Source organism: Nansenia antarctica (assembly GCF_963989245.1).
Source record: "Nansenia antarctica genome assembly, chromosome: 1".
NCBI classification, from domain to species: domain Eukaryota; kingdom Metazoa; phylum Chordata; class Actinopteri; order Argentiniformes; family Microstomatidae; genus Nansenia; species Nansenia antarctica.
Genome location: NC_137674.1, coordinates 69,058,845 through 69,069,487, shown reverse-complemented (window position 1 = coordinate 69,069,487; position 10,643 = coordinate 69,058,845). Strand labels below are relative to the sequence as shown.

Sequence of the window (10,643 nt, the reverse complement as noted above, 5' to 3'; positions counted from 1 at the left end):
CTACTCCCATGGCCCACCCACCTCCTACTCCCCTGGCCCACCCACCTCCTACTCCCCTGGCCCACCCACCTCCTACTCCCCTGGCCCACCCATCTCCTACTCCCCTGGTCTACCCACCTCTGTAGAGAGACCCACTCCCAATGAGAGGAGAGCAGTTGAGCTAACTCAAGACACAAAAACAAGACACTGAAACCCCACCTCATTCCTTTAATGATTGATCAGGTTATTGATAAGGGCCTGTCTATCCTCGCAGTCCACAGAGCCCAATTTATAGACTTGTGTGATGAACTTTACCCCCCCTCTCTCACCCTGGTCTCCTAGTATATCAGCTACCACACAGGGTGAGACTCTGCTGGGACCATCACTGCTACTGTACCGGTTCTCGCAGGGTAGTTGTGATTTGGGGAATATATCTTTCTACCTCTCTTGGTGTCGGACCTGTAAGGGTTTTCAAAGGCTGCAGAGATGATGGACAGGAACATGAAGAACGTGTTGGTTGTGTCCATCGGCTTCCTGTCGCTGTTCACCGCTTACGGAGGTCTGCAGAGTTTACAGGTAGACAGAGAGATCAGGGACTGTAGACCATGGGAGGCTTGTGGAGGTAGAAATCAGTCAAAGACTCATTGTTGGACTGTTCATACTGTATATAATGTACTGTATACTGTCTCATTTGGACTGTTCTTACTGTATATAATGTTTCAGATTTTTATTTATGATTATTTACTTTATTATTTATTGATTTATTATTTTTACTAGTCACTTAATTTAGTTGTTATTGTTGGTGTTGGTGATGTGAGTTGCTGTAATGCTTCAATTTCCCATCTGGGATCATGAAAGTACCTATCTATCTAATGCATGGAAAAGAATGAGGAATGGTGTAAAATTTTGTTTTTTGCGTTAAATGCATTGCAATTGTAGCTGGGCTAACAAGCAACAGAGTAGAACACAAACCAACACGACATAATCCAGCATGTTCCTCAGTGAAGGCCCAGTGTCTTCTCCTCTGTTCAAAGAGAAGTCATCCATATACAGTACAGTAGGGCAGTATGTAGTTAATAATAATAATAATAATAATAATATTAATAATAATAATTAATAATAATAATAATAATAATAATAACCTTTATTTGTATAGCACTTTTCCTGCAAACGTTGCAGCTCAAAGTGCTTTAATCATTATATAATCATCATTTAATCATTTCGTTCATTTAATCATTTTGCTGAGGTTGCATCCCTAATGTAAACTGGCAGTGCATTCCACAATTTGGGTGCATAAAATGAGAATGCAGCCTCACCAAATCTCTTCTTTTGTACATGTGGTACATTCTCTGTGGTACACAGAGAAAGCCAGCATCAGAAGACCTGGGAGCTCTATTGGGCTGATATGCTAGCAAAAGGACTTTCAAATGGTGCTGTGCCAGTGAGAGCTTTATAAAGAAGCACAAGGACCTTGAAATCTATTCTGAACTTAACAGGAAGCCAGTGTAGAGTCTCTAAAATAGGAGTTATATGAGCTCTTCTGCTTGTTTTGGTTAAAACTCTCTTTTGGACTAATTGCAGCTGGCCAATAGCTTTCTTCGGAAGACCAGAAAGGAGACAATTACAATAGTTAAAACGGGTAATAACAAAAGCATGCATTAACACTTCTGCATGAGTTTGCCGGAGCAAATGTCAAACTTTTGCAATATTCCGTAGATGATACAAAACATGTCTAGTGATAGATTTGATGTGAGGCTCAAACCTTAAGTCAGAATCTATAATCACACATAGTTTCTTAGCTCCATGTTTGCAGTTTGAAAGCAACGTTCCCATGAGTTAGTGTATCCCTGGGGAGGCTGGCGGAGGTAGAAATCGGAGGACAAAGCTCATTGTGATGCATGGTATGGAATCAGGATTGGTATCAATCACATATTATGTGTGTCTGATACCATTCCTCATTCCATTCCATGCATTACAATGAGCCCCGTCCTCTGATTTCTACCTCTGTCAGCCTCTCCTGGTCTGTGTGTAGCTGCAGCAGTGTGTGAATGTGTGTGTGTTTCCTGCTGTGTTCCAGAGCAGTCTGAATGCGGAGGAGGGGATGGGCGTGGCATCCCTGAGTGTGATCTACGCCTCCATCATCGTGTCCTCCATGTTCCTGCCCCCCATCCTCATCAAGAACCTGGGCTGCAAGTGGACCATCGTGGCCTCCATGGGCTGCTACGTCGCCTACTCCTTTGGCAACCTCTACCCTGGATGGTAAACACACACACACACGTTACACACATGAAGTAGAGATCGGACTCCGGTGTGTCATATTTTAAGGATGAATTTATTCTTATTTACATTTTTATTCTTATTCATAATCATAGAAATGTGAAAGGGTGAGCTGGCTGTCCTCAGTGGGATAATTGGCTACAATATTCAACAATTCACAATAAACGTTTAGTCTTATTATAAAATGTCTTGTTCTCCCCAGTATACAAAGGTACTATGGAATTCATAAATCTACAACGTCACGAGCAACGTTACCGTTACCATGGTAACCGGGGACGCCGCGAAAGGGCTAGCTAGCCTTTACCCTAGCTAGTAGTTTGTATGGCTAACAACCAACCGTCATGGAAAACCAACACATATTCATAAGCAATAAATAGCCTAATCCTAAACAGGTGTACACATAGAACCACGGAGTCAAGCCACATTTACCGTTGAAATGTGAGGAAAATATTGCCATTTAACCCACTTTGTGTTGCCTTGCTAGCTAGCTTATAATTAATAATTTTGCCATTTAGCAGACGCTTTTAATCCAAAGCGATTTACAATTACGAATTACAGGGACATTCCCCCTGGAGTAACTGAGGGCTAAGTGCCTTACTCAAGGGCACACTAGTAGTGGTGTGGTTTCAGGCGGGATTTGAACTCACAACCTTCCGATCACAAGTCCAACTCACTATCCACTAGACCACCACTTTAAATACCGTAAATGTAAATGGTACGCGTGTGCGCGTGTGTGCATGTGTGTGTTGTCTGACGGGCCCACACTCATGTGGTCCTCTGTGGCTCAGTCGGTAGAGCTTGGGCGCTAACAACGCTTAGGTTGTGGGTTCGATTCCCGCTGGGACCATACATACATGCAGAAAAATGTATGCACTCACTGCAATGCAAGTCTCTCTGGATAAAAGCTAAACGGTATCCATTATGTCCGATTGCATCATGCGGAGGAGGGCCTGATGAATATTTGCCTGTCCAGTTTGTTTATCTAAGACCTTACTGCCTACGTGGCACGCGGCTCATTCACAGACCTGACGTCCTCTGGGAGTTTCAGTCGAGTTTTCAGAGACGTACTGTACGTTACAAACACCCTTGAGAATTTTGGCTGTGGCCTCCACCTGAGTAGGGCTGGAGGGGGGCGGAGGGGGCGGGGTGTAGCCGCGGGTGGCTAACATGCTAATAGTAGCCTCTGGTTGTCTGTGTGCACTGCAAGCAAGCTGCAGCAGAGACCTGCTCTGACTATTGCCAGGGAGAGACAGAGGATGATTGATAGAGTGAGAGAAGGGGGTGGGGGGTGGGGGGAGGCGGGGTGGCAATGATTGAGAGGGAGGGAGCGGCTGGGCAGGGTGCTGTGGTTCCCAGGGGCTGTCACAGCCCTCCAGCCCTGCTGACGACCACTCACAGGTGGCTGGTCCAGACCAGATCACTGCGCTGAGCAAACACACACACACACACACACACACACCCATACACACACATACACACCCATACACACACACACACACCCATACACTCACACACGCACACACCCACACACCCATACACACCCACACACACCCATACACACACACACACACACACACACACACACACACACACACACACACACACACACACACCCATACACACTCTCTCTCTCACACACACAGGTGTACACATCCTACACATGCATGCACGCACACACATACACCCCCCCAAAAAACACACACACACACGCACACACTCTTGTGGAGATGAGAGGGAACAGAGCGGTGTCTTTGTCAGCGCTCTCACACACAGAGGATCATGCTGCAGCACAGCCATGAAGAGAGCAGCGATTCTATAAACCCGTCCATCCAGCCTCTAATGTGATTGCTGCTTTAGAGGTTAATTGATCACAGCAGAGTTTGAGTTTTATCCTGATGCGTCTTGCCACTTGGTTACTGGGCAGCGACGTGCACTTTGGCATCAGGCCTAGTCCCTGCTCTCACTCCTTCACACACACACACACACACGCACACACACACACACACACACACACAGAGCTGCCCTTTAAATATCACCTGATGAAGCACAGAGCGCGCCGGGAACTGGTGAAGTATGGTATGTCTGGCATGGCGGCCTCGTGGTGGGACGCATACTGTTGTACGACCGCCAGCCAAGCCCTGGGTGATTCATCTGAGGAGAGGCTGCTTTTAACAGGCCAGATCCAACATTCTCACTTCTTCTGCAGGTGTAGACTGAGGCACGGACATTGCACCGTGCATCGACATTGCCCCCCCCCGACCCCCCCAGAGCAGTTTGAGACACTGACTGAGTCTGGCGTCGGAGGTGTTAGACGTTTTGTTTTGCAAGTGCCACATCACACTTTACATTTTACATTTACATTTACATTTACATTTTTGGCATTTAGCAGACGCCTTATTCCAAAGCGACTTACAATCAATACATTTGAATACTAAGCATGTGAATCAGCAGTCCACCATTCGTTGCAGGAAGAGTACTCTAGCTCGGGCCCGGGGCCACTGATAGAAGGAAAAACCTTCTCCCTATTATCGCCTTCTACTAAAACTTTTATTACTGGAGAAACTGAGAAACAGTACAAGGGGGGCAATAGAAGTTCTTAGGGACACAGTAGAGGGGAAAGCGGGTGTCTTTAGGAGACGTAGTGGTGAGGGTCAGAAGATGTCTCAGGAGGAGCAGTTAAGATGTAACCTGAAGAGATGGGTCTTCAGTCTACGACGGAAGATGGGTAGTGACTCTGCCGTTCTGACAGCCGTGGGCAGCTCATTCCATTAGCTGGCGAACTGTACAAGTCGACCTCAAACAACATTCAAAATTAACAACAACTATAAGCATATTCGACGTAGCTCCCAAAAAGGCCTAATCTAACTGTAGAGGTGTTTGTCGACATGTCACTAACCTGAAAGTATAATAGGAATTTAAAAAGATGAGCTGTCCGTCCTCAGGGGCCACTGAGTCTCAACTGACAACTGAACACACTTAGAACACAACCGCAACTCGAGCCCACAAGCGAGCTCTCGTGCCTGCCCTTTATGCAAAGATGGTCTTAGTGTTTCATGGATTTTGCAAATAATATTAATATGAATATTAATATGAATATTTATAATAATAATATTAATAATATTAATAATAACTTTAATTTATATAGCAATAACATTTTTTTAAAAGCGGCTTTCAGGGGACCCAAGGTCGCTTTACAGAGAAACAGAAAATAACGAAAACAGTCAAATAAACAGACAGGCAGACACAACAACAACAGAACTAGGGGCCAAAGGCCTTGGCAAACAGGTGGGATTTGAGTGCTGTTTTAAAGGCGTCCAGGGTTGGGATGTTGCAAGGGAGAGAGTTCCAGAGGGTGGGGGCTGGCCCAGCTCTGGCCCAGAAGGTTCTCAGGGGGTGGCAAGCAGGCCAGAGTCTGACGACCACAGGTTCTGGGGAGGGGCATGTGGGTGGAGGAGGTCGGATAAGTACTGGGGGGCATGAAGGGACTTGTAGGTGAGGAGGAGGATTTTGTAGGAGATGCGAGACTTGACCGGACGCCAGTGGAGGTGGATGAGGGTAGGGGTGATGTGCTGCCACGGCTTTGTGTGAGTGAGAACCCTGGCAACAGAGTTTTGGACATACTGGAGCCTATCCAGGGTTTTATTGGGAACCCCAAACAGGACACCATTGCAGTAATCCAGGCGGGAGGTGACAAATGCATGAACCAGGCATCTGGCAACAGACTCAGAGAGTGACGGTTGAAGTCTGGCAATGTCAAATGTGGCAAATGTCACCCTCGTCGTCCTCCTCCTCTCTCAGGCTCTAACCATGGTCCCCCCCCACCCACCCCTCCTCTCCAGGGAAACGCTCATGAGCACCTCCGTGATCCTGGGCCTGGGGGGGTCTCCCCTCTGGTCAGCCAAGTGCACCTACCTCACCATCAGCGGCAACCTGCAGGCCCCGAAAGACGGCAAGAAGGGCTCTGATGTCATCAACAAGTACTTTGGCATCTTCTTCCTCATCTTCCAGTCCTCCGCCGTCTGGGGAAACCTCATGTCCTCTCTGATCTTTGGCCAGAGCTCAACCATAGGTACACACACACACACACATGTACACGCACACACACACATACACATGCACACCCACACATCACAATGGACATAGAGTAACCCACCCCTCCCACACACCCAACAGGTAAAGGTTGAAGTTCATTTGATTATATTATATTATATTAACGAAATGCAGTTTAGCATCCAAGCTAAACTATGGAATATACAGTATGTGCAGAGGTAGTATTGTAAACATCAGTATAGTTAGAGTTATACATCAAAGTTCATACAGTTCATCAAAGTGGTATAAGTCCAGTAATATAATGTGGTTAATATGGGTGTGTGTGGAATGGCATCTACAGTATCTCTAGCTCGTAAAGATAAGATAAAGACAGTGCAGGAAGGATCTTCCCCTAACAACAACCATAGGGACACGCACAATACCTGGCGAGGCTGGTGGAGGTAGAACACCTGGGGAGGCTGGTGGAGGTAGAACACCAGGGGAGGCTGGTGGAGGTGGAACACCAGGGGAGGCTGGTGGAGGTAGAACACCAGGGGAGGCTGATGGAGGTGGAACACCAGGGGAGGCTGGTGGAGGTAGAACACCATGGGAGGCTAGTGGAAGTAGAACACCAGGGGAGGCTGGGGGAGGTAGAGATCAGAGGTGTTGGTACCATTCCTCATTCCATTTGATGCATCACAATGAAACCGTCCTCTGATTTCCTCTTCCCTGTCATGATGTAATGTTTATGGCTATGTTTACATGTATGTTTATGTGTGTGTGTGTGTGTGTGTGTGTGTGTGTGTGTGTGTGTGTCTGTGTGTGTGTCTGTGTGTGTGTGTCCTGCCAGCTGACATCCCTGAGGAGGACCTGTTGTTCTGTGGAGCAGCCACCTGCTCTGAGGTCACGTCCAACACCACCACCATCAAGAAGCCTGAGGACAGGCTGGTCCACATCCTGGTCGCCTGCTACATCGGTAGGAACAAGTTTAAACGTTGTATTTGGCTGTGGGTGTGTGTGTGTATTCACTGTGTGTCCCTGCTGCGTTGCAGGCGTGGGCGTGCTGGCCATGCTCATTGTGGCGGTGTTCCTGGACAATGTGGACCGGGACCAGGCACGGACGTTCCGCGGGAACAGAGAGCCGTTCTGCAGTACCTTCCTCGCCACCTTCCGCCTGCTAAGGGACCGGCGGCTGCTCATGCTCATCCCCCTCACCATGTACTCCGGGTTCGAACAAAGCTTCCTGTCGGGGGAGTACACAAAGGTGAGTTGGACATGGAAAGGCTTCAGAGTTGTTCTCAGGACATAGGTGATCTCACTTTGCTGATATTCTCATGCTAACTATGTACATGACCATGTCGGGTTTTTTGTTCCAGAACTACGTGACGTGTGCGTTGGGGATACACTTCGTTGGTTATGTGATGATCTGCTTCGGAGCGACCAACTCTCTGTCTTCCCTGGCCTTCGGCAGGCTGGCTGAGTACACAGGCCGGGCACCACTCTTCTTCCTGGGTGAGATCAGCTACCCCTGAAGTCCAGGGCCCAGTTGTTCAAAACTTTTAATCTAGATCAGAATGATCACAAATTTTTTTTGCTATCCAGGATCAGATCTATCTGTCTGATTCTCGTATAGGGGAAATCAGCCAGCTCGATCTGATCCTGGATAGCAAAAAATAATCTTTCTGATCCAGATTAAACGTTTTGAAAAACTGGGCCCTGAATACACTTATCCAACTGCCTGCATGCTGCAAGTAGTGTGGCAGTGAATACACTCTGATTGACAGGTGATTTAATTACTGTAGTATGAATCAATTGTATTTGTTGTAAGTTGCTTTGGATAAAGGTGTCTGCTACAGTAAATGCCAAAAATGTAAATTTAAAATGAGCCTGTCCTCCGATTTCTGCCTCCGCCAGCCTCCCCCGTGTTCTAAACACCACCTCTCTTCCTCCCTCAGCGGCGGTGACCAACTTCTCTTGCATCCTCGCCCTCCTCTTCTGGAGGCCTCACCCAGACCAGCTGCCTGTCTTCTTCGTGTTCCCTGCTCTCTGGGGCATGGCTGACGCTGTGTGGCAGACGCAGACCAACGGTGAGCTGCTGGCCTTACACACACATTACTGTAGGCTAAGGCTTCTTCAACCAGTCTAGGCCTTCAGCCCTAACCCAGCACTGAGGTAGGTCTAGGCCTACAGCCCTAACCCAGCACTGACGTTTCTAGGTTTTCAGCCTATGTCTAGACTTAGGTATCTTGGTGTTCAGCCTGGTCCAGACCTGAGGTACGGTATCTATCTAGTCCTAACTAGACGCATGTTTCCCTCTCCTTCCAGCTCTCTACGGGATCCTCTTCCCCAGAGCCAAGGAGGCTGCGTTCGCTAACTACCGCATGTGGGAGTCGCTGGGATTCGTCATCGCCTTCGCCTACAGCACCTTCATCTGCCTGGAGACCAAGCTGTACATCCTGCTGGGCGTGCTGCTGCTCTCCGCGGTGACCTACCCCTGGGTGGAGTACCAGGAACACAAGAACCCCACCCTCCCCATCGAGGATGGGGCCTACGCCACGCACAGCCAGCAGGGGGCAGAAGAGTACAAACCGGACGAGAAACACGTCATCGCTTCAACTAGTTTGTAGTTTGAAGGCGACGAGATGTGTGTTTTATTATGTGTGGAGTCAGTGGTACACTGTAGAAGCATAATTTATAGAATGGACATTGGTCATATTTACCCCCCCCCCACCTCCCATTCATAGCAGATAGATTATGAACAGCAGTTCTTTTTAAGTTATTGCTTCCTGAGTGTAGTGCATAACCTTCTATATTGTCACAGTCAGGGGAGGCTGGTGAAGGTAGAAATCGAAGGATGGACCCATTGTAATGCATGGAATGAAATGAGGAATGGTATCAACATTCCGTCCCATGCATTACAATGGCCTGTCCTCCGATTTCTAACTCCACTGGTTTAGAGGGGAGAAGCAGGATGAAGTGTTGCATAGAGTGGTCCCACTACTTTTCAGTGAAGATGTAAATATTGATTTAAATATAAAACAGAAAACACTTTTTGATGTATGAGATTTGTATCAAGTTAAGAATGAATGTTTATAACATATTGTATTTAAACAAAATTTTTTTTTACAAATGTTTTGTTATGTTTGTGAAACTGATCATTTTGTATTTTTGCACTTTCTATTCAGTATTGAATTAAATGCCAATAAAGTTGTCTATTGGATGTTTGATATCTCATGATTATGATGTCATCGACAACAAATATGACACGTATAATATGTGCCTCGGAGGAATCGGAGGACGGCCTCATTGTAATGCATGGAACACGTGTGTTTGATGCCATTCCTTCTTCCTGATTCCATTCCTGTTATGACACAATGTGTGTTGACCCTGGACTTGATCCACCTGTACCTGTATGTACCTCTACCTGTATGTAGCTGTATCTGTATGTACCACTACCTGTATTTACCTATGTCTGTATGTACCTGTACCTTTATCTGTACCTGTACATACCTGTACCTGTATGTACCTCTACCTATGTACATGTACCTGTATGTACCTCTACCTGTACCTCCCTGTATGTACCTGTACTGTGCCTCTCTTTATAAGGCATAGACTCTCAGTGAAAGTACCTGCCCCCCCTCAAGCCCCATCTCCCCTGGCTTACCCAGAAAGAACCCCAAGCCCCTACTCCCCAGGCCTTCCTAGACAGAACCCCAAGCCCCAACTCCCTAACGCCTACCCAGACAGAGCCCCAAGCCCTTACTCCCCTGGCCCACCCACCTCCTACTCCTCTGGCCCACCCACCTCCTACTCCCCTGGCCTACCCACCTACTCCCCTGGCCTACCCACCTACTCCCCTGGCCCACCCACCTTGTACTCCCCTGGTCTACCCACCTCCTACTCCCTTGGCCTACCCACCTCCTACTCTCCAGGCCTACCCACCTCCTACTCCTCTGGTTTAATCACCTTCTACTCCCCTGGACTACCCACCTCCTACTCCCCTGACCCACGCACCTCCTACTTCCCAGGCCCCCCCTCCTCTATAGAGAGACCCACCCCCAATGAGAGGAGAGCAACTGAGCAAACTCCCAAGACACTGAAACTCTACCACATTCCTTTAATGATTGATCAGGTTATTGATAAGGGCCTGTCCACCCTCGCAGTCCACAGAGCCAAGTTTATAGACTCATGTGTGATGAACTTTACCCTCCCCTAATCTCGTAGTATATCAGCTACCACACAGAGTGAGACTCTGCTGGGACCATCACTGCTACAGTACCGGTTCTCGCTGGGTAGTTGTGATTTGGGGAATATATCTTTCTACCTCTCTTGGCGTTGAGACCCACCAGGGTTTTCAA

The 10,643-nt window shown here is 47.6% G+C and overlaps 1 protein-coding gene across 1 annotated transcript; it reads left to right on the top strand.

Moving 5' to 3' along the window:
* Nucleotides 1–465: 465 nt before the first annotated feature.
* Nucleotides 466–10,501, top strand: LOC308152526 (protein unc-93 homolog A-like; the record flags this gene model as incomplete). Its single annotated transcript, XM_080525524.1, has 9 exons — nucleotides 466–555; nucleotides 2,057–2,238; nucleotides 6,096–6,325; nucleotides 7,136–7,261; nucleotides 7,338–7,549; nucleotides 7,662–7,797; nucleotides 8,241–8,372; nucleotides 8,611–8,904; nucleotides 9,954–10,501. The coding sequence occupies 9 exons, from the start codon at nucleotides 466–468 to the stop codon at nucleotides 10,499–10,501; spliced, it is 1,950 nt and encodes a 649-aa protein (XP_080381650.1).
* Nucleotides 10,502–10,643: the final 142 nt, after the last annotated feature.